This window comes from Scophthalmus maximus, chromosome 3, assembly GCF_022379125.1.
Source record: "Scophthalmus maximus strain ysfricsl-2021 chromosome 3, ASM2237912v1, whole genome shotgun sequence".
Lineage (NCBI taxonomy): Eukaryota > Metazoa > Chordata > Actinopteri > Pleuronectiformes > Scophthalmidae > Scophthalmus > Scophthalmus maximus.
In genome coordinates, this window is record NC_061517.1 from 27,097,764 (window position 1) to 27,122,072 (window position 24,309).

Consider the following 24,309-nt stretch of genomic DNA (forward strand, 5'->3'; position numbering starts at 1 on the left):
CACCTCCTCAATGAGCTGCAGTATCACCCCTCCACCCTCCACCCTCCACCCTCATCTCCTCACTGAGCTGCAGTATCACCCCTCCACCCTCACCTCCTCAATGAGCTGCAGTATCACCCCTCCACCCTCCACCCTCCACCCTCATCTCCTCACTGAGCTGCAGTATCACCCCTCCACCCTCCACCCTCATCTCCTCACTGAGCTTCAGTATCACCCCCTCCACCCTCATCTCCTCAATGAGCTGCAGTATCACCCCCTCCACCCTCCACCCTCCACCCTCATCTCCTCAATGAGCTGCAGTATCACCCCCTCCACCCTCATCTCCTCACGAGCTGCAGTATCACCCCTCCACCCTCCACCCTCCACCCTCATCTCCTCACTGAGCTGCAGTATCACCCCCTCCACCCTCCACCCTCATCTCATCACTGAGCTGCAGTATCACCCCTCCACCCTCCACCCTCCACCCTCATCTCCTCACTGAGCTGCAGTATCACCCCTCCACCCTCATCTCCTCAATGAGCTGCAGTATCACCCCTCCACCCTCCACCCTCCACCCTCATCTCCTCACTGAGCTGCAGTATCACCCCTCCACCCTCCACCCTCATCTCCTCACTGAGCTGCAGTATCACCCCTCCACCCTCCACCCTCATCTCCTCACTGAGCTGCAGTATCACCCCCTCCACCCTCATCTCCTCAATGAGCTGCAGTATCACCCCTCCACCCTCCACCCTCCACCCTCATCTCCTCACTGAGCTGCAGTATCACCCCTCCACCCTCCACCCTCCACCCTCATCTCCTCACTGAGCTGCAGTATCACCCCTCCACCCTCCACCCTCATCTCCTCACTGAGCTGCAGTATCACCCCTCCACCCTCATCTCCTCACTGAGCTGCAGTATCACCCCCTCCACCCTCATCTCCTCAATGAGCTGCAGTATCACCCCTCCACCCTCCACCCTCCACCCTCATCTCCTCACTGAGCTGCAGTATCACCCCTCCACCCTCCACCCTCCACCCTCATCTCCTCACTGAGCTGCAGTATCACCCCTCCACCCTCCACCCTCATCTCCTCACTGAGCTGCAGTATCACCCCCTCCACCCTCCACCCTCATCTCATCACTGAGCTGCAGTATCACCCCTCCACCCTCCACCCTCATCTCATCACTGAGCTGCAGTATCACCCCTCCACCCTCCACCCTCATCTCCTCACTGAGCTGCAGTATCACCCCTCCACCCTCCACCCTCCACCCTCCACCCTCATCTCATCACTGAGCTGCAGTATCACCCCTCCACCCTCCACCCTCCACCCTCATCTCATCACTGAGCTGCAGTATCACCCCCTCCACCCTCACCTCCTCAATGAGCTGCAGTATCACCCCCTCCACCCTCCACCCTCATCTCCTCACTGAGCTGCAGTATCACCCCCTCCACCCTCATCTCCTCACGAGCTGCAGTATCACCCCCTCCACCCTCCACCCTCATCTCATCACTGAGCTGCAGTATCACCCCTCCACCCTCCACCCTCATCTCATCACTGAGCTGCAGTATCACCCCTCCACCCTCCACCCTCATCTCATCACTGAGCTGCAGTATCACCCCCTCCACCCTCATCTCAGTTCGGTCAGGAGAGTTCCTGGACGTGAGGCTCCAGAGACACCTGCAGGACAGCAGGAGAACTACACCCAACCTCATCTGTTGTCCGAATGTGTTTCAACCTTTAACCCCACACATCAACCTTTCTAATATGTAACTAACTGTTTGTCCAGAAATAAATCGCAGTGTGTCATTGGTGGGGATAAACTCCACACTGTGAATTATCAGTCTTGTCAGTCTAGTTCCCTATTAACAGTATTGTATCTAGTCTAGAAACATTTAAACTCATCAGAGACTGTTTGACCTCTGATGCAGCCACTAGAAATATTCCTGTAAAGTATTGACACACCTCCTTTGGCTGGTTCTTCTCTATAAAGGGAGTGGGAACATGGGATGTAATGGATGTTGAAACTGTAAACATTTCAAATTTAAACTCACGGAATTCTTAAAAGCTGATCAATCTTTCAGTCATATGCAGGGATCGGTGGGAGGTCGACGTGTATGTGCATGTCCACAGCATGTCCATATGCTCGTGGATCTAGACCTGCTCTAGACCTGCACGTGGCTCAAGACCTGCTTGTGAAAGAAGGGATTTGTGCCACAAATGTAGTTGAGTTTGGCATCTTTCCTTGTTTTACTTTAGTGGGAACGATTAAACTGCCTTCTTCAGTGTGTGTGTGTGTGTGTGTGTGTGTGTGTGTGTGTGTGTGTGTGTGTGTGTGTGTGTGTGTGTGTGTGTGTGTGTGTGTGTGTGTGTGTGTGTGTAGTCACAGTGCTGCCTAAAGTCAACAACACATTTGTAATGTCTAATTCTGATGTTTTATGTTTGTTCATAGAGACGGACATTGGAAATGATCAGTTGCTACACATGCTGTGATGCGTGGCAGTGGATTATTGCTTGGACAATGTCTACAACAAACATTTATACATAAATAAATAAACTTTATATCACATTTGTGTGTTTCTGTCAAAACACATTTTGACAGAAACACGCATTATTACAATGTGACCACCAGAGGGCAGCACGCGCGCGCGCACACACACACACACGTTGTAGATCTGTCTATCATAGATCTGTCTATCATAGATCGGTCTACCTCTCTATCATAGATCTGTCTACCTCTCTATCATAGGTCTGTCTACCTCTCTATCATAGATCTGTCTACCTCTTTATCATAGATCTGTCTATCATAGATCTGTCTCTCTATCATAGATCTGTCTACCTCTCTATCATAGATCTGTCTCTCTATCATAGATCTGTCTACCTCTCTATCATAGATCTGTCTCTATCATAGATCTGTCTACCTCTCTATCATAGATCTGTCTCTCTATCATAGATCTGTCAACCTCTCTATCATAGATCCGTCTCTCCATCATAGATCTGTCTACCTCTCTATCATAGATCTGTCTCTATCATAGATCTGTCTACCTCTCTATCATAGATCTGTCTACCTCTCTATCATAGATCTGTCTCTCTATCATAGATCTGTCTACCTCTCTATCATAGGTCTGTCTACCTCTCTATCATAGATCTGTCTCTCTATCATAGATCTGTCTACCTCTCTATCATAGATCCGTCTCTCTATCATAGATCCGTCTCTCTATCATAGATCTGTCTCTCTCTATCATAGATCTGTCTCTCTATCATAGATCTGTCTACCTCTCTATCATAGATCTGTCTACCTCTCTATCATAGATCTGTCTCTCTATCATAGATCTGTCTACCTCTCTATCATAGGTCTGTCTACCTCTCTATCATAGGTCTGTCTCTCTATCATAGATCCGTCTCTCTATCATAGATCTGTCTCTCTATCAAAGGTCTGTCTACCTCTCTATCATAGGTCTGTCTACCTCTCTATCATAGATCTGTCTACCTCTCTATCATAGGTCTGTCTACCTCTTTATCATAGATCTGTCTATCATAGATCTGTCTCTCTATCATAGATCTGTCTACCTCTCTATCATAGGTCTGTCTCTCTATCATAGATCTGTCTACCTCTCTATCATAGATCTGTCTCTATCATAGATCTGTCTACCTCTCTATCATAGATCTGTCTCTCTAACATAGATCTGTCAACCTCTCTATCATAGATCCGTCTCTCCATCATAGATCTGTCTACCTCTCTATCATAGATCTGTCTCTATCATAGATCTGTCTACCTCTCTATCATAGATCTGTCTACCTCTCTATCATAGATCTGTCTCTCTATCATAGATCTGTCTACCTCTCTATCATAGGTCTGTCTACCTCTCTATCATAGATCTGTCTCTCCATCATAGATCTGTCTACCTCTCTATCATAGATCTGTCTCTATCATAGATCTGTCTACCTCTCTATCATAGATCTGTCTACCTCTCTATCATAGATCTGTCTCTCTATCATAGATCTGTCTACCTCTCTATCATAGGTCTGTCTACCTCTCTATCATAGATCTGTCTCTCTATCATAGATCTGTCTACCTCTCTATCATAGGTCTGTCTCTCTATCATAGATCCGTCTCTCTATCATAGATCTGTCTCTCTATCATAGATCTGTCTACCTCTCCATCATAGATCTGTCTACCTCTCTATCATAGATCTGTCTCTATCACAGATCTGTCTACCTCTCTATCATAGATCTGTCTCTCTATCATAGATCTGTCTACCTCTCTATCATAGGTCTGTCTACCTCTCTATCATAGATCTGTCTCTCTATCATAGATCTGTCTACCTCTCTATCATAGGTCTGTCTACCTCTCTATCATAGATCTGTCTCTCTATCATAGGTCTGTCTCTCTATCATAGATCCGTCTCTCTATCATAGATCTGTCTCTCTATCATAGATCTGTCTACCTCTCCATCATAGATCTGTCTACCTCTCTATCATAGATCTGTCTCTATCATAGATCTGTCTACCTCTCTATCATAGATCTGTCTCTCTATCATAGATCTGTCTACCTCTCTATCATAGGTCTGTCTACCTCTCTATCATAGATCTGTCTCTCTATCATAGATCTGTCTACCTCTCTATCATAGATCCGTCTCTCTATCATAGATCTGTCTCTCTCTCTATCATAGATCTGTCTCTCTATCATAGATCTGTCTACCTCTCTATCATAGATCTGTCTACCTCTCTATCATAGGTCTGTCTCTCTATCATAGATCCGTCTCTCTATCATAGATCTGTCTCTCTATCAAAGGTCTGTCTACCTCTCTATCATAGGTCTGTCTCTCTATCATAGATCCGTCTCTCTATCATAGATCTGTCTCTCTATCAAAGGTCTGTCTACCTCTCTATCATAGGTCTGTCTCTCTATCATAGATCTGTCTCTCTATCATAGATCTGTCTCTCTATCAAAGGTCTGTCTACCTCTCTATCATAGGTCTGTCTCTCTATCATAGATCCGTCTCTCTATCATAGATCTGTCTCTCTATCAAAGGTCTGTCTACCTCTCTATCATAGGTCTGTCTCTCTATCATAGATCCGTCTCTCTATCATAGATCCGTCTCTCTATCTGTAGATGTCTCTCTGACGAGCTCAGAAGAACCAGAACCTAACGACTGGACTTGTGTCAGCCCTGGTGGAGGGTCTGACACTACACATCCCACAATGCTGCAGGATGAAGTTGCGTAATCTTTGTTGTGTGTCTGTGCTACCTTCAGGGAATGTGGGATTAAACCTATTTGTTAGACTAGACAATATCATATCACGAGAAAGAGTAATTGGACGAACAGTAAATGATATATTTACTTATTCTAGATTTGATATGTGCCTGTTTATTTTTCATCATCAGTAAGGATCAGTGAGAAGGTTCCAGACTCCACCTCCATCCAGCTTCACAGATCCGACTGAGTTGTGGATCATGAGCTGATTCTTTGTCTCCTTCGTCTTGGTCTAGATAGATAGATAGAAAGATAGATAGAAAGATAGATAGATAGAGAGATAGATAGATAGATAGATAGATACTGGTCTCATCAGCTTGTTCCAGAACTCTTGTGCCTCATCTCAAATCCCAAACTGTCCTTCAGATTGTCACAGTTGAGGAGAAGTTTTTCATCCAGTGTTCTTCTTTCCTCTGTGCTCTTCTCCAGACATCGCTCCACGAAACTCTACTTCAAACATTTCATCCAACAACAATATTCAATGTATGTTTCGTGGGGGTTGAGAATATTGAGGTTTTGGTTAGCAGGTGGGTAATAATTACCTACGTCAAGGAGGTTATGGTTTTACCCTTTGTTTGTTTGTTTGTATGTTTGTGTGTTTGTATGTTTGTGTGTTTGTTTGTATGTCTGTTTGTTTGTATGTCTGTTTGTTTGTATGTCAGCAGGAAAAGGCCAAAACAAAACATGGAATGATGGGACATGGGCCAAGAAAGATCCATGCAATTTTGTCTCAGATCCGAAGAAATCATTTTTCTATAATTTCCTTGTGAGATTGGGTATGTATTCCCAGGGAATAATACATTTCTTTTGATGAAAAGGTATAATTAACAATTGATATATGAGTGTGTGCAATTTTGGTGCAACATTATTGATTCGAGGGGACGGTCCTTCTCAGCAGAGGTGTTTCTAGTCCAGTTCATTTTACTGTTGGTATTTCATTGCCTATGAATTCAACTTTTAATTTTTAAGGAGACGATTCTATCGTTACTACTTTCCTTTACTTGCTCCGACATTTGAACATTACTCAGATTGTGAGTCAGCTTCTAATTGGTCGTGGGAGCTTCCATCCTCCACCGTCCGTGCGCGCCCTGAACGCACCAGGCCTGGGGGTGTGGATCCAGTTACTCCCCGCTGACTGGAGGCTGAAGCATGGGACGGCGGTCGGAGTAGTGAGGCAGCCTGGAGGAGGACGGGACCAAGCAGCGCAGCTCCGTTCACTTCACACTGCACGACCGTCTTCATCCTCTTCACCCTCTTCATCCTCTTCAGCCCCTCACCCTCTTCATCCTCTTCACCACCACCACGTCGCGTCAGGACCCTGAGCAGCGCGGGGCTGAGAGGCGCCCATGCAGGAGGATGGAGATAGAGAAGAGGACGAATGGGTTCGACTACCCGGAAAGAAATAACGCCAAGTCCGTCAACGGTAGGCAACACACACACACACACACACACACACACACACACACACACACACACAGCTGCTGTCCGTGTTTAAATCAGACAGTTCCTCACCTGCCACCAGTGCATCATTACTGCTGCACCTCCTGTGACCTGCAGCCTCCAGACCTGCTCGTTGATCTAGACCTTCTCTAGACCTGCTGGTTGATCTAGACCTGCTGGTTGATCTAGACCTGCTCTAGACCTGCTCGTTGATCTAGACCTGCTCGTTGATCTAGACCTGCTGGTTGATCTAGACCTGCTCTAGACCTGCTGGTTGATCTAGACCTGCTCTAGACCTGCTCGTTGATCTAGACCTTCTCTAGACCTGCTCGTTGATCTAGACCTTCTCTAGACCTGCTCGTTGATCTAGACCTGCTGGTTGATCTAGACCTGCTGGTTGATCTAGACCTGCTCTAGACCTGCTCGTTGATCTAGACCTGCTCGTTGATCTAGACCTGCTGGTTGATCTAGACCTGCTCTAGACCTGCTCGTTGATCTAGACCTGCTCTAGACCTGCTCGTTGATCTAGACCTGCTCGTTGATCTAGACCTGCTGGTTGATCTAGACCTGCTGGTTGATCTAGACATGCTCATGTGTCCAGACCTGCTAATGGCTCTAGACCTGTTCATGGCTCTAGACCTGCACGTGGCTCAAGACCTGCTTGTGAAAGAAGGCATTTGTGCCACAGATGTAGTTGAGTTTGGCATCTTTCCTTGTTTTACTTAAGTGGGAACGATTAAACTGCCTTCTTCAGTGTGTGTGTGTGTGTGTGTGTGTGTGTGTGTGTGTGTGTGTGTGTGTGTGTGTGTGTGTGTGTGAGTGAGAGAGATAGCAGGAGCGTCTTGGCTCACTGGGAACAGAACAGAGGTTGGAATGTTTTTATTTGGAGGTGGTCAGTCATGGCAGATCGTAAAAGCTGAACTTTTGAACTTGGAGAACTGCCTGAAGCCATTAGTGTGTTCGTACCCACAACCCTGGCTAGGACGGAGGAGATGGAGAGAAGGAGGAGAGGGAAGAAGAGGGGGAGGAAGAGAGGGAGGAGAAGAGGAGACTGATAGTTGTTTCAGTTTTTGCCTGTAGATGAGAATGATGGGTGGCTGAGGCCCAGGTTGAAATCACACGGCTCTCTCCTCGTTTCATTAACGTACAGTTTATTATTTCGGCACTGGTCCCATCCTGACCTGTGCCAGGCCCACAACCAGGCCCACAGCCAGGCCCACACCGAGGCCCACACCGAGGCCCACAGCCAGGCCCACAGCCAGGCCCACAGCGGGCCTGTATCGTGCCCTCACAACCACACTGAGCACACCCACAGTGAGCGATGTGGACATAAGGGGTGCACCATGTTTTCAGCTTGGTAGTGTGTGTGTGTGTGTGTGTGTGTGTGAGAGTGTGTGTGTGTGTGTGTGTGTGTGTGTGTGTGTGTGATCGTGTCTGTAAATAGCATTTCAGCAATTACGAAAACAGAATGAAGATGTTTTCCAGAGAAGTTCATGCGTCTGTGAAGCAACAGCAGAATTTTATATTGACCCTTATGATTCAGAATGGCTTGATTGAGCGATTCAATAGCAAGTTATATCTTTTATAACCTTAAATCATATTAAAACTCAGAACATCTTTCTGCCTTTACCTTTGGACCAGTGGAAGACATGAAGCAGGCGTTAGGGAATATTCTTATAATATTTCTATAACAAAATTTTGTGACATTTAATTGATCAATGAAAACACTACAGATTTATCTTTATTGAAATAATTGTTGATGGCCATGCTAATCTTAAAATAACAATTTGAGGATGCAATTATTTTAATTATTTTCGTTATTTTATTAATTTGCAAATTTTGTGGTAAAATATAAAAAAGTGTTAAACAAAAACCCAGCATGAATTAACATATAGATACAAACACATGAACGAATAAACCAGAGGAAGTGGAATCAATTCAGAATATCTACCCTCAATAAGGATTTGATTTCATCCCTTTGACTAATCTGCTGAATTTGTCTTAATCCAACAAGACTGATAAAATAGTATTCACTAAATAAAAAGCAACATGATGCTGAATGTGGCTTGTTGTGTTTTTCATTATTTACTTCATCTAATTGTACATAAAAATAATAATTCTGCGTGATGACGTCCTTTGTAAATAACATAGAGCTTCTTAATGAGGTGGACAACAGAAAAATAATAACTATTCTGGTAGATGATTAATCATTCAAATCATTTTTTCAAGCAAAATCGACAAACTCCACTTTTCCAGTTGAGAGGAAAAGTTGTCAACCGCAGTGTTTTCAGTCTTTGATTAAGAAACTCGTGGACGATGACAATACGTGAGTTGATGATCCAGATGGTTAACTCTTCCTGACGGGTGAAGCTTTTTATCAATCACATTGTTGTAGAAACAAAGGAGGCGGACCCTCCCCGCAGCCTCTTGATGACATAACCACATTTGAAGAACAAACTCAATTTCCATTGAGCTCTGAATTGACCAGGAACCCACACACACACACACACACACACACACACACTCCCATTCAGCGCTCAGTGACGTAGGCTTGTTTTAATGTAACTGAACTCACTGCAGAAGAAGAAGAAGAAGAAGGAGTCGAGAGGTGGAGGGAGGCAGGTTGGGGTGTTTGTGTGGATCCATGTTTGGGCCTTGGGGGGTTGCAGGCTGCCACGGTGGGGCCGATATGCTGAAAGAAAGTGCCTTGTCAGCCCCTGTGCTGGGGGGGGGGTCTGTCCTGTCCCTCGGGGCAGGGTTAGGGGGATGCTGACAATGGGGGGGGGCAGGGACAGGATGCAGAACCCCCCAGTGTGACGCTTGAATGATAAGCCAGGAGGAGTACAGTAGAGGAGGAGGGGCTGCTGGTGGGGGTGGGGGCAGATGAGATCCATGTTTTCTTCTTCTTCTTAATATTATTAACTTGACTCCCTCACACACACACACACACACACGAACACACACACACACACACACACACACACACGAACACACACACACACACACACACGAACACACACACACACACACGAACAAACACACACACACACACATGAACAAGCACACACACACGCACCCACACACACACACACACACACACACACACACACACACACACACACACACACACACACACACACACACACAACTGAATGTTGTTAATGTAGAGAGGAGAGACGTTCTCTGTATTTCTCTGTAAGTGTAACATCAATATTACTTTATCACTTCAGGTGGTTTATCATTTGCTCTGTGAAAGAAAAGACTTACTGCAGTTGAAGATGTCTTGGGGTCTTTTGTCCAAAGAATAAAAAATATATAATCGACTGTGTAATCATACAAAACAGAAAAGTGAGCTAATACCTTAAAGGGGCAGTGAGCCATTTGAAAATCAATATTTCCCCTCGGTCCGTTAGCTGTCGTTTGTGTGTGCGCCAAAAAATCAATTCATTTTTTTAATCTCAGCTCCGGCTCTTGAATTAAGGACGTCACAACACTGTGTGACGTCTGTCAACATCACTCCCCGACACATTAGGAGATATTTGAGTTTCTGAATGTAATTCTTCTCATGGTATCTCCAGAACAGGAGTAAATCCAGATGTTCTTGTATGTGTTCTGTTGGGCAACATGTCATCAAATATCTCCACTTCTTCTCCAGCTCAGTACTAAATGTTAACATTACAGTTGGACACAGGGATCTTCAGTCTCTGCTGCTGTTTTCGTTGAAAGAGAATAAACTGAAAAGTGTAAACTACTATCTGCTTCACAAATGCTGTAAACAGGAGGACGTGTCTTTCAGGACATTCCAGGGACATTCTTCACCCGCGCTGATTAGCATTTCAAACAATGTGATTTATATCACAACAGGCTCAGCAGCAGATGTTTTTTCCTCCATTTTAAAGACTGAATATTGATGAATGAAGGGATTTTAAACCTCTGATCATTTGACCTGCTGTTAACTGGATTGACAATTAAAACAGGCCAAGATAATTATACATAGGATTTATTGTAATGCTGCACAAGAGCTTCAAGACATAATGACGTAGTTTTGTTTTTTGCAGGATGAATAATTCAGAATTGTAAAGTAATATAGATTTTGATTTGACAGATGAGTTAATGAAGAGAGCAGTGGTTTGAGTGGTTGACTGTTATTTCAGTTTTTAAGGTTGAAATCCATTTGTTAAAAGCTGCCACAAGATACTGAGTAATGAAATATTAACACAAGAAAACACTTATTTATAGAGGTTTTTTTCACTAACATTTAAACAAAAGATGAAGTTGATCTTTTTTTAAATTTCTCATAAGTCAACATTATTGAGTGAAGATGACGAGGCGACGGTGAACACTTCCTCTCTAATCTTCCTCTTTCACATCCGACTGCATTAAAAAATTGTCACTTCTGAGAAGCACGTGTGCTTTTAATTCACAGTTTTGTGTTAGGATTGAACAAGACTTCTCTAAAATGTCCTCTGACCCTAAATATGATTGAAATCCATGTTCCTAAATAAATGTCCACATTTATCTTGATAATGATGAGAAGGTCATTTATTTAATTTTTATTTTCATTTGAAACTCATTGGGGCTTTATACTTCCTTCAATGTGTTGGGCCAGTCTGACTTCAGCCGATCATTTATTAATGGATTTAATATCTATATATCTTATCTGAGCTCTGCTGTTTTTGATGAGATCAATTTCAAAGCTGACTTTCTCTCGGTTCGATTTTTCTCTGTGAAATTAATAAGTATCTTATGAGTTACGTTCACCGGGGAACAAAGTGACTGATTTAGATTTTAGAACGAAGAGAGGTGTGAATATGAATGTGATGGGGGACGCAGTGTGAGGTCTGAAGGCCGAGTGTCCTTGATCCAGATGCTGCTGTTGCCAGGCAACACACGTGTCTGTGCTCACAATGAGCTGGTCGTCAGTGACGGATCCGACCTCCTGCTGGGGATCGGCCTGCTCTCACCCAAACCTCTTGAACACTTCAAACTTCTTTTACCAATTTGTCAAGTATTCATTCTCAAAAAAGTGATTGATGCCTGTCGAGTGTCAAACTGTCCACTATTACTAATATGATCTGAAGAAGAGGCTTTAACATTCACAGTCTCTAGTGAGTTTGTGTGAATTGAAGAAAAATGAAAGTATGAAATCCTTAAGCCCTTTTCATCATAGGTGTCAGGGCCCTCTAATTTATATTTTTTCATTATAGATTAATTTTTTCATTATAGATTAATTTTATTACTGGTTGGTTTATGGGTTAGTTGTGTGAACGTTAAAATATGTTTTTAAATGAATATAAAACAGAACAGAAAACAAGTTTTGGCTTGAAAAATGTCCTGGTGCAGATGAATTATGTTTTGATTCATGATTCAACAACACACCACTCGTGGGGGACGGAGAGGGAAAATGAACTGGAAACATTTCCTGATTGACCTTTTGGTGCCAGTTCTCTAGGCTGTTCTCCTTTTCCATATCATTCAGTCAAATCATTTATAACTGAAGGGAATCTTTAAGTTAGTAGGTTGAATTGAATCCTCTTTGATAAGGGACCCTTCAGTCGGGGAGATGCCGGGGGTTTTGTCGTCGTCATGGCACTGGGCCTGGGTCTGTTGTTGTGTGGGCGCTGAGGGACACGTGGGGGAGGAGGCAGTGAGCGCTATGGGAACTGTGACTCGGGTCAGTGGGATGTTGCTCTTGAAGCATTAATGGCCTGCTCTCCGCTGACCTCCGCGTAACCCAGGCAAGTATTTACAGCCTCTACTTGATCCATGAGCTACAGGCTGGGGTGGCAGTGAGGCTGCTCATCCTGGCACAACCTGAGGCTCCAACAGCTGCTAATGAGCAGCAGGGGGGCGGGGGGAGCAACAGCCTGCTGCCATGAAGCAGATTTTGGGGAGAAATGTATTACAGTAGGTATGTGCACAGTTGGTACAGTGATGCTCGTCATCTGCACGCCTCACTTTTGTCAGGCCTCCGTGATATTCAACACGTGGCCTCGCCAGAGGCCATAAATGTCTTCAATTTGAGTTTGAATTTGGGCGGAGGATGAGTTTACAGGCTGCTGTAAAACTCTGAACTTGGTATGTAGAGCAGGGAAGGCTCTCCTGTGACGCTGCAGCGCTTGAGGATGCAGTTGTTGTCGGGGTTATAAAAGAGCAGCTGAGCCGGTTCAGTTTGGGAATTCTATTTCCATTTTATAGGTTAGAACAGGGTCTCCTGTTAGCAGTCGTAACAGTGAGGTGTCACCCAGCGCGGGCATTTGAATCAGAGAAGGAACTCACAGGTGATGAGTCTGAAGAGACGGAGGCCCAGAAGACAGGAGCCTGTTGACCGGTCATATCACAGTCAACAGAGAACACACACACCACTGTGCATATTGACTCCTTTAACAGGAATGTGCTAAACACTTAGTGTTCCCATTACCTCAACTCACACACACACACACACACACACACACACACACACACTGCTCGCTCACTGTCTGAGACTGAGCCAACACATCCGTCACTTTGTTTCCACTCTAATCTGTCAAATGTCAGAAGATGGTCGAGGGTCCATCATGTTTTTAAAGTGACTTCTACAAGTATAAACAATAAGATAAGATATAAAATACAAATAGACTCAGTTTTTAATGATGCTGTTGATGGACAGTTGTGTTGTCTGACACAGTCGGGGGGGGGGGATTGTATATATATGTAGGTATGAAGTTTCCATATTTGAATCCTTGCTTCAAAGTTGATCAGTATGCTTGGTATAATTTCATGAGCACATGGTAGAGTACATTTTATATATATATATTTTTATTTATATCACCATATCAGTAATAATATGAATAGAATAACATAAATAACACAATACAATAATCTTTAACATTTACTTTGATTTCATTTCCCCAGGGCTGGAGGAGTTCTATGATTATTACTGATACGAACATAATCCAAAAGAAAAGATAAATAACAATAGATTTAAATACATTTCATAACTATTTACCTACAGACCACTGGACGTCTTACAGATAAGCTACAGTTCAGAGGTCAACATGTGGATTGGATCAGGTTGAGATGGTTTGATAACATTTAGATTCCAATCAGAATCAGTCAGAAACACTGTTGTCGGTCTGCTTGTTATGGATCAATAACCAGACCAACATGACGCACAATAACAGAAGCTCCGGTACTGAACTATGAAATATGCTGAGCTGAAGGTTGTTGCTCTGTGACCTTCATTAACCCCGTCCTCACTCACTTTCCCCTGAGCTGCAGGAAAAACTGCCATTGGCCCTCTCGGGGGGGGGGGGGGGGGGGGGGAAGCAACACAGTGAAACTATGAATTCTACCTCAACATGCAGAGATTATCGCTCAGATAAGACTGGGCTGTTTGCACGGCTGCAGAACCTGGTGTGGAGATCTTTAATCTCTCTGGTATTTTACCCACTTGGAGCCAATAGTCATCCCAAGTGGAAGTGTCTGTGAGGATCCAGTCTCAACACAGAGCAGAATGTAAATGTGGCTCAGTGGCTGCAGGCAGATGCCTCCGGCGTTCTCTTTTTGTTTTTGCTTTGTCTTGTAAGATGATGATTATCAGATGGCTGCTGCAGGTCTGAGTTTGCACAGTGCAGCGCGCTCGCCGGCTCTGGGAGGCAGTAAAACTCTGACCCCTGGTATGATGAAAGGGAAGTTGCTCCTTTGAGCGTGTCAGGCAGCGGTGACAGAGCCCCCGCCCCTCTGACCACAGCGTGACCCCCCGTCCAACCGCCCGCCAGGATTAGCACAGATGAAGACGTACATTCATTAGATTAACATCGCACTCGCTGACGAGTCACTGTGAAGAGACTTCCCCACACACGTTGTCTGATCTGAGTGGCAGGACTGTGCCCAACCGTGTAGCTTTCATAAGAGACGGGTGAACTGTTCCCTGAGCTGGATCATCTGGTTACGTCAATGATTCATCAGATGTTCACAGAAAGAGAAAGTTGTGCTCGGGGGAGAACATCGACGTGATTAACACTTCCTGTGGAAACACGTGATGTGAGCTGCAGATGAGCCTGACGGGCCTTCAGGTGCTCACTTCAGATTTATTTGAAACATGTTTTCACTGAGTGTTAATTCATTCATGGAAGTCTTTTCTTTTCCTTATTACTCATTGTTGTCTAAAGTTATAAATCGCTGGATGGTACACAACAGAAATATACTCATCAGTTCCTATGAATCATTTTTAACCTTCAGGTGTGGAATCCTTGAGATGAGAAGATGAATCTCATGTACTTGTGTTAGATAAAGAGCTGTAGTCAGGACATTGGTCTGTAAACCTTGTCTGATTATTCTTTACACTATTGGTGGAGCTCTAGTTCATCCATATAGTCTGCAGGCGGAGGTTGGCTGGAACGTGTTTTGTCTCTGGTTGCTGTGAAGCTGCAGTGGTACCAAGTCTTCACCTGATGCTGTTCATCAAGACACAGTTACAACTCAATGATAAATATTAGAGACGGTGATTTCTTTTCACTGTCAATAGAGCCAGGTGAGCTGTTTCCACACCCTGACTCCATCTCCCACACGGATCCTGCGTCTGTCTTCTCATCAGAAGAGCATATTTTAAAAGTCAAACTCTAAAAATGAGGTTCCCTGTATTAAAAGACTAAACTGTCTGTTTGCAGTGACGGACTGAGATTGAGCTTAGATTCTGTTTAATACTGTATGTGACTTGTGTCATACACATTTTAGTTTGTCTTAACAGCTGTTCATGATTTGGTTTTGGTGTTCTTTCTTTTGTTTGCTCCAAAATGGCTGGAACGCAGTGGTAAAACAAAATGGAGGGTAACTACGAGTCCTGGAAAAGGCCACAAATATCCAGAAGTGAATGAACCTCGTTCATGTTTCACATCTTCAGTTTAGTAACTATAGGATGTGGTGTCTCCATGTAAAAGGGTTTGTTCATGTATGCTGCTGACAACACAAAGGTCTTAGAGACCCTCACATGGGGAAACCTTCAGTCCTCCAGCTGATCCGTCTGTTGAGCTGCTGCTGGTCGAAGTGCGATGCCCCGCGAACTTGAGTGGTGCCGGGAGGCCGCGCCGCGGGACCGCGCTGCGCTTTGTCAGCCAGAAGCAGCGGGGAGGACAGAGTAGACATTGTGCTGCGCTGCTACATGGCCAGGTCAGGGGTCAGGTGTAGAGGTCAAATGGATGACTGGCGAGCAGCCTGTGAAAGCCAACACTTGAGTCCCTTCACAATCTGTCATATGTAATATCCACCATGGAGTGTTGAGGGGCTCTGACCCCGATCAGACCTGAAGACAGACTGCTAATCAGGACCCCCACTCAGAACTGATGGTCCGACGTACCTGTGGGGACATGCCTGTGGGGACGTGCCTGTGGGGACGTACCTGTGGGGACACCTCTCAGCATCAGTGGCACGTTGACACCACTGGAGGCAGCACTGACCCCAGGGAACAATGAGTTGTTACCAGAGGTGAGACGGAGGGATGCAGGTGGATACGTCTCCATCTGCCCCGTCAGGGCCGTCCGAGACCGGCGGAGGTTCCGGACTGTCACGCATGGTGTCTCTGCTGGAGGGGGCGGGGGTGGGGGGGTCTCTGACCTCTCGCCAGCACAGGATTCATTCTGTCCCGCTGCACAGTGAAAACAATGATCTATCTGTGGCTGCTGCTTCCTCTCATCCATCTTACAGTTGGAGGGTGATTGATTGATTGATTGATTGATTGATTGAGCTGAGAGCTGACGGCACACATCTGTAGTGTTCAAGTGTAATCTCACCAACCACTTCCCAAGTGTGTTTCCTGTGCCTACAGAAGGATTTTCTTGAAAGACGATGAGGTTTGTGTTTGTGGCTCTTGTTCGTTCACAGTTGGTTTGTTTATATGAAACTTCTCATGATCCTCAGATATTAAAGCTTCAGTTCATCTCCAGTATGAAATCCAGTGTAAACAGAAAAGGCTACTGGTCAAATCATCACTGGATAATATCCATCAACAAATACAACCTACCTTCATTTATCACTGAATCCACCAATTTATTTTTTAGCAGAAATAAAGTTAAACATATCACAACAATGATAAATGATAAATGAGGAGCAACAAAAGGTAGTATATGTAATAAGATGTTTAAAAGGATAGTTCACATTTCCTGTTAATCAAAGTGAATTATCATTTCACTTAATCCCTTCGCCTGACAGTTTGCTTGCTGCTGCAGCTAATTATTATTTTCCATTATCCTCTGTAACATGCTCTGAAAAAATAATACATTTGTGAAAAATATTGAAATGTGTTTGTTTTTTGTCTGAGCAACAGTCAGAGAAAAGCATCCACAGTTCACCTTTCAGAAGCTGAGACAATTCAAGTTAGAACCCACCGATGACAGTGTTAAGTGATTCATTTTCTAAATGTTTTAGTTTTGTCTCCGTCACCACGTGGCCTCTCTGCACAGGCGCATGCTTCTCTCACAGCCGGCTCCTCGGTGACGTGATGGATGGAGGCGGTGTGGTCGTGGGGCTGGCAGGCAGAGGCCAACGTCCTCAGATAACAGGCTGCTGTTGCCCTCCACTGGCCATGCGGAACCCGGGCCATCTGGGCCGGAGGAGCCGGGGCAGTGATGGACTGAGGCCTTGGCTGTGTGAAGGCAGGGAGGGATCCTGGGGGGCTAATGGCTTCGGAGGGAGGGGGGCTGAAGATTCAATATCTGCTGTTTAAGCCTCGACATCGCGGCCTCGTGCACAAACAAGTCGGGCCATATGGTGCTGTCCATAAGGCACGTGGTTTCTGTTGCACTGTAATATTCATTACATTTTCGAGTGTGGGTAGTTTCAGACCTCAGTGTCGTGTAAAGAGTGGGTGGTTTATTTAAATGATAATGGAGATGATGAGTTTGGTTTTCATACCAGCTAAGAACAAAGTTTTCACAGCTGGAATGGACATGTGTAACATTGTATTATTATTATTATTAGAATTTGAGGAAGTTTCTCAAACAAGAATGATTTTTAACAAATTGCACCTTAGCTTTTTTTAAACAAATCTTTATGCATGTTAACTATTCTAGCATAATTACATTTAAAGGTTAGTGAAAGGTCGACTCAGTGTCTGAAAAGAGGGAGAGAAGAAAAGGTTTGATTAAAACTGAGTCAATCTGCTCAATATTTGCTGTCTCCAGATTTGCAAATGTGAGGATTTGATCATTCTGTCCTTTTTATATGAAAAGTCTTCTTCACAGGAGACTCGCTGAGCGGTGAAATCCATGTGTGCATCAGCTCCAGTGCCTGGTGGACTCAGGGTGCTGGAACTGAACCGTGGATAATGATGTTATTAACCTGTGGTTTTACTAATATGACACAAGTCACACGTCTGTTGGAGATGGATTGTCTGAGTTTGATGATGTCACCTAGAGCCATGGAAACTTGTGATCACAACTGACCAGATTCACAGGTTTAAGATGAATAACGTCCTCTGACATATTCAGTTCACACTCGTCCATAACAAAGAAGATGAATGAGGCAGTACTGTAGGTACAGTAGCAGGAGCTGCTGAAAAATGCTTCTGACTTCATGCGTGAATACGTGCTTAAATGAAGAGATGCGTTCTGCCGTCTTGTGTTCCCTCAGAAGCAACCTGTGCTAAATGCCGTATTGAGCATGCAGAGCATGTTCCCCTCCACAAGGAGGGGAAGAGGGACAAGAGGCTGCATGTTGTCGATGGGGAGCTGAATGCGCCGGAGGTTGCAGAGGTTTGAGAGGTGAAAGGTTAAAGATGCAGCCTTTCTTTGTCAACACACAATGGGCCACAGCAGAGGAGGCTCCGGCAGTATGGCCTGCTGCTAAAAGCCTCCCAGCCTCGAGCTATGATGGTCAATAAGCTGTCACCAGGATTAGCAACAGAGACCACACACTGGAGAGATCCATTCTTCTCTGCCGCTGGTGCAGTGTCAGCGAACACTACCGCCTTGAGTACAGACTGAAGCAAGGATTAATCCTGATCCCAGGATTGCTACTATTAAGAGAGGAGCAGAGAGCTGGACGACTGACGGACCCATGGACTGACGGACCCATGTCCTGACAGACCCATGTCCTGACAGACCCATGGACCCATGTCCTGACGGACCCATGTCCTGACAGACCCATGGACCCATGTCCTGACGGACCCATGTCCTGACAGACCCATGGACCCATGCCCTGACGGACCCATGTCCTTATGGAACCATGGACCCATGCCCTGACGGACCCATGTCCTGATGGACACATGTCCTGACGGACCCATGGACCCATGTCCTGACAGACCCATGGACCCATGTCCTGATGGACCCATGTCCTGACAGACCCATGTCCTGACAGACCCATGTCCTGACGGACCCATGTCCTGAAGGACCCATGTCCTGATGGACCCATGGACCCATGTCCTGACAGACCCATGTCCTGACAGTTCCATGTCCTGACAGACCCATGTCCTGACAGACCCATGGACCCATGCCCTGACGGACCCATGTCCTTATGGAACCATGGACCCATGTCCTGACAGACCCATGACCTGATGGACCCATGTCCTGACAGACCCATGTCCTGACGGACCCATGTCCTGAAGGACTCATGTCCTGATGGACCCATGGACCCATGTCCTGACAGACCCATGTCCTGACGGACCCATGTCCTGAAGGACCCATGGACCCATGTCCTGACAGACCCATGTCCTGACGGACCCATGTCCTGAAGGACCCATGTCCTGACGGACCCATGGACCCATGTCCTGACAGACCCATGTCCTGACAGTTCCATGTCCTGACAGACCCATGTCCTGACAGACCCATGGACCCATGTCCTGACGGACCCATGTCCTGAAGGACCCATGTCCTGACGGACCCATGTCCTGACAGACCCATGTCCTGACAGTCCCATGTCCTGACAGACCCATGTCCTGATGGACCCATGGACCCATGTCCTGACAGTCCCATGTCCTGACGGACCCATGTCCAATTGGACAGGGTGCCGTCCAATCATTGGGCGGCACCGTCCTCATGGTTCAGACTGAAGTATCTCAACAACTGCTGGTTCAAAATGTAGTTCAGACGTTCATAATTCACTGAGGATTAATTCTAATGACCGAGATGGTCCCTTGATTGTTTCCTGTAGCACCGTTATCCGGTCAGAAATGACTTTGTTTAAGTTGTTGTTTCGATATGATTAACAAACTATGCCACATTGATAACTAAGATGGTGAACATGGTCAAAATGAAATCTTCTCCTGCTGCTGTTAAATTCTGTCCTCCAGTCCGATGTAGGGTGGGAACAGTAAAACCACATCTCTCTGCAGTACGGCTGGATACTGCTTGTTATTTTACATTTAGGTGAACAGATCCTTGAAAAACCTGCACCATGACGGGTTAACAGTATTTATTTCAAATAAGTTCAAACACATGAAGCATCGTCTTTTAAAGTGACACTGAGTTTCAGTAAAGCAGTGAGATGCAAACATGTCGTATAATTGTGAGTAAATTCAAATGATCACAGATTAACATCAGAGATTTAACAAAGGAAAAGCTTCTCTGTCTTTTTGTACAGTCAGTGCTTTAAGACCTGCATGTGACGTATCACAGTGTCAGTATCTGTGGGGGGGGGGGGGGGCTGCTCCCAGACACAAAGCCTGACTGCATGTTTGTGTGTTGTACGTCAATATAAGTGTGTGTCTGTCCAGGGAGGCGGAGGCACGTGTGAGCTGGAGCAGAGCTCGTGTGTTGGTGTATGCTCCGGGGAGAACATATGCCGGTGTTGACTGTGGGACGGGAGCAGAGCTGGGAGGGGGGTTGCAGCTGGCGTGTGTCGGGTCAGGGGTCTGCAGCTGTTGATAGCAGGGTGATACACTGACACAGATAGGGGGGATCTGACACACTGACCCGTCTGGACGGCAGTGATGGAGCTGGCCGGGCGGCGGACTCACAGATGGTCGAGCTGCTGCGGAGACGAGATGGTGAAAGAAGTGGGTATGAAATAAAGCTCAGGCAGCAAAAGGGAAATCAATCTGAGGCAAACAGATTGTTCTGGTGTAATGGGTAGACCCATATGCTCCTCAGATGATATATGATATATTAATTAACATGGCCCCTGCATAGGCCTATTTAATACCATGTGCCATGACTTTTCCACTCGGAGAGTTGTAGAAGTTACAGCGAGTCTCCTATCTGCTCTTCTCTGCAGCCACTGTGGTCAAACCAGGTTCGGTTTATGTCAAAGCTGTTTGGAGTTTCATCTCGCATTGATCTTACATTTCCTTCGTCTTCTGATGGATGTGATGAGCGTTAGAGGTCAGATGGGCGAAGTCAAAGGCTCTCTGTCAGAGGGCTGAAGACTGGCTTCACGATCAACCAACTGAAGGAAAGTTTTCTATAGGAATCATTGGCACAGGGAGGTCACAGGTTTGAAGCCACTAATTGTATTCATTCATGAACAAAGCATCCTATAGGATGATCAGCCTCCGTCACGCAGGGATCAGGCGGTCCTCTGTGTCACTATCAGTGGTCTCCTGCTGTTTGAGTTCCTCCATTCAGTTCAGTTCAGTCTTTGATTTCTGATCATTCCATTTCAAAGTAGTGGTTATTGACATGGACATGCTCAGACTGATGCTCAGAATGATCAGATTGAACAGATGATGTGACTGTAACAGTCAGGAGGACAGATGTGATGTTTTAGTCTCAACAAAAAGAGAAACTCCAATGAGTTTCACCTCCGCCCCTTTGTCCAGATCACTTTCATGAAGATACTTTCAGTAGTTTTGGTGTAATCCTGCAGACAAACTGACGGAGGTGAAAACATCACCTTCTTGTAATAAATCATATTTACCCTTGAAGCTGGAGTTGACATGCATCTTGTGAACGATTGTGAAAGTAAAAACTATAATATTAAAGATCAAATACAGATGAATTAGACTTTAGTTAGGTGCCTTCTGATATATTGTTATTTGCAACATTTTTTGGGTAAAATGATTTTGAGTGTTGTAATTTTAACCATTGACCAGAATCAAACTGATGTTTGACGTCTCCTATTGCACCGTACTGCATGGGGGCGTTGTCATGACACAAGAGACAATGTAGAGATGTATGAGGGACAAACGGAAAACAACACACACACACACACACACACACACACACACACACACACACACACACACACACACACAAACACACAAACACACACACTCTTACATTCTTTTCTGTATCTATATAACAAACAAACAAACACTGACCCCGAGTCTCTTGGTGACCCCTCACCTGTGGTCATCCAGAACAAGACCATAGTGCAGCCGGGCTCCTTCAGGTACCTGGACGTCCACATGACTGAACAACTATACATTTACAATACAGCACTTTTAAGAAAGCACAGATGTAAAATACACTAATCACACATGAAGAGCGGTTCTGAAGAGAAGGAGGGGTTTGTGGGTTTGTGAGTGAGGAAGAGGACTTTGAATTTGATCCGCTGTGGGACAGGGAGCCAGGGTGGGAGGTCCACGTGGAGGATTCTGTCATACACACAGACATGAAAATCATGGTCATCAACATACCCATCTCCAGGCAATTCATCAAAAAACTATATTCAGAAAGACCCAACAAAAACAATCTCAGACCAAACTCCTGTAGACGAAACAGGGCTCAAACACTCCTTTGTCCCACTGTCTAATAAAGCCCTCAACAGCACCATGGCTGTAATATGTGTATGTTGTAGTGATGTCATGTTTGATATTGCCCTATATGTATTATTTTTCATCATCAATGTTGATGAGTGTGAGTATCTGCATCTGTCACATAACAGCTGACCTGCGTCTGTGTGGTTCTCCTCAGGCTTCTACACTGACCATCCGCTGGAGTCTGAGCACAACGACAGTATGGGTGAGTGTCAACCAGCTCGTCATCCTCATGTCAATCAGCTCGTCATCCTCATGTCAATCAGCTCGTCATCCTCATGTCAACCAGCTCGTCATCCTCATGTCAATCAGCTCTTCATCCTCATGTCAATCAGCTCTTCATCCTCATGTCAACCAGCTCGTCATCCTCATGTCAGGAAACAATCTCCCAAATCTTATTTAAAGAGGTGGTCTCATAAAGAGAGGTCTGTTGTCCAGAAAAAATCCATATATGATAATTATTATTATACTTGATAAGATTTTTACATTTCTTCTGGGTCAGTTATAGTTTCTGCACTAAATGAAATCACAAGACGGAGAGCTCCATCTAGTGGTGAAGAACTGAGTAGTTTTATCAAAAAACATAATTTCCAGTCCAGTCCTCAAGAGGGCAGTATTCACTCAGGAGGAACGACGAAGCAGCTCTGCTCTTCAGCTCCTGGAGTCACGTCCAGCTGGAGCAGATGATTGGTGTAAAACACGCTTGAGATTTGTGATTTATTTTTTCCCTTGTTGCTTCTCTTTGAGAATCAGAGTGGGCCTCAGTCTGTGTGGACACTGTACGCGGGGCAGCGGTCCGAGAGCTCCACCCCGGTAACGCCGTCATCACAAGCGTCCCTGAAACACGGCGGGCACAAACGCTGCGTTTCAGGGACGCGCGCCTTCCGCCCAGAGGAAACTGGGAGCAAAGGGCCAGAGGTGATGCAATGGTCCAATGTTAAGGTCCAGGTTCAGGCGAAGTTCACCCGGGACTCCCCTGGCTGCTATTGCAGGGCCAGGTGGCTCCATGAGCGGGTCAGAGGTCGGACACAGTTCAGAGACCGCTGACCTCGCTGTGACTCCGCTGACCTGATTGTGTGCAGCTCTGCTCCGGCCCAGTCTTTCTCACTGCTCCCTTTATAGACCTGAAGGAGGAGAAAGACTGGGGGGGGGGGGTCGCTAAGAAGTGGGAAGAAGCCTGAGTGGAACTATTAAACCTGCGCAAACACTGAATGGCTGCCATTGTAGTATGTTGCAGGAGGAGGCGTGGATTTATGAGACTGAGTCTGATTGGGTTGTAAACTTGACGAGGTGGACTCTCTCTCTCTCTCTCTCTCTCTCTCTCTCTCTCTCTCGGCCCTATTCTGCTCTCAGGATGCATCGGTGCATGCACTGGGCAAGGGTGATGCAGGGGTCAAGGGGCTGAGGCAGGGCTCCGCAGGCTTGTAAATGTTCTGACAGGGGTGGGAATTCAGAGACCCCCATTCAGTGTCCGAAGAACCTGGGTCAGGGGCCAAATAGCTGAGTTAGCAACAGCTGTTTTCAACACTAACCCCGTGGAGGAAGTCCTACTGTCAATTCCGATGTGTCAGTGTCGCAGAGAGAACTTCTTCTGAAACTTTCTGCCCTGAATCCTCCTGAGTGCTGCAGATGGTCTTTTTCTTTTTTTTACTGGGCATTGATTTGTGGTCCACACGGTTGTAAAGCAACATGGGGGGGGGGGGGGGGGGGGGGGGGGGGGGGTCCTGGTCACAGAGGCAGCTCTGTGGGTTGTTGGTAGAATCAAGGAGTTCATAAAAGTTGGAGCTGGAACACTGAATCAGTCACATCCATGTGGATCAATTATTCATGTGTTTAACCTCATCCTAGATTGTTTGGGCTTTTTATTCACTTGTGTCCTACAAAATCCAAATGGTGAATCAGTGAAGCAAATTATTTGAAGCATAATAATTCATATCCTTCATATTAACATCAGTTTTGTGCCTCG

The 24,309-nt window shown here is 45.6% G+C and overlaps 1 protein-coding gene across 1 annotated transcript in view; it reads left to right on the forward strand.

The window, feature by feature from the left end:
• The first annotated feature begins 6,293 nt into the window (after positions 1 to 6,293).
• LOC118314481 (nuclear receptor subfamily 6 group A member 1-A) overlaps positions 6,294 to 24,309 on the forward strand; it is a 73,448-nt gene continuing 55,432 nt past the window's right edge. The window contains exons 1-2 of the mRNA XM_035640966.2: positions 6,294 to 6,656; positions 22,501 to 22,548. Coding sequence (XP_035496859.1) covers positions 6,590 to 6,656; positions 22,501 to 22,548 — 115 coding nt within the window. The 5' untranslated portion in view covers positions 6,294 to 6,589. The remainder of the gene's footprint in view (positions 6,657 to 22,500; positions 22,549 to 24,309) is intronic.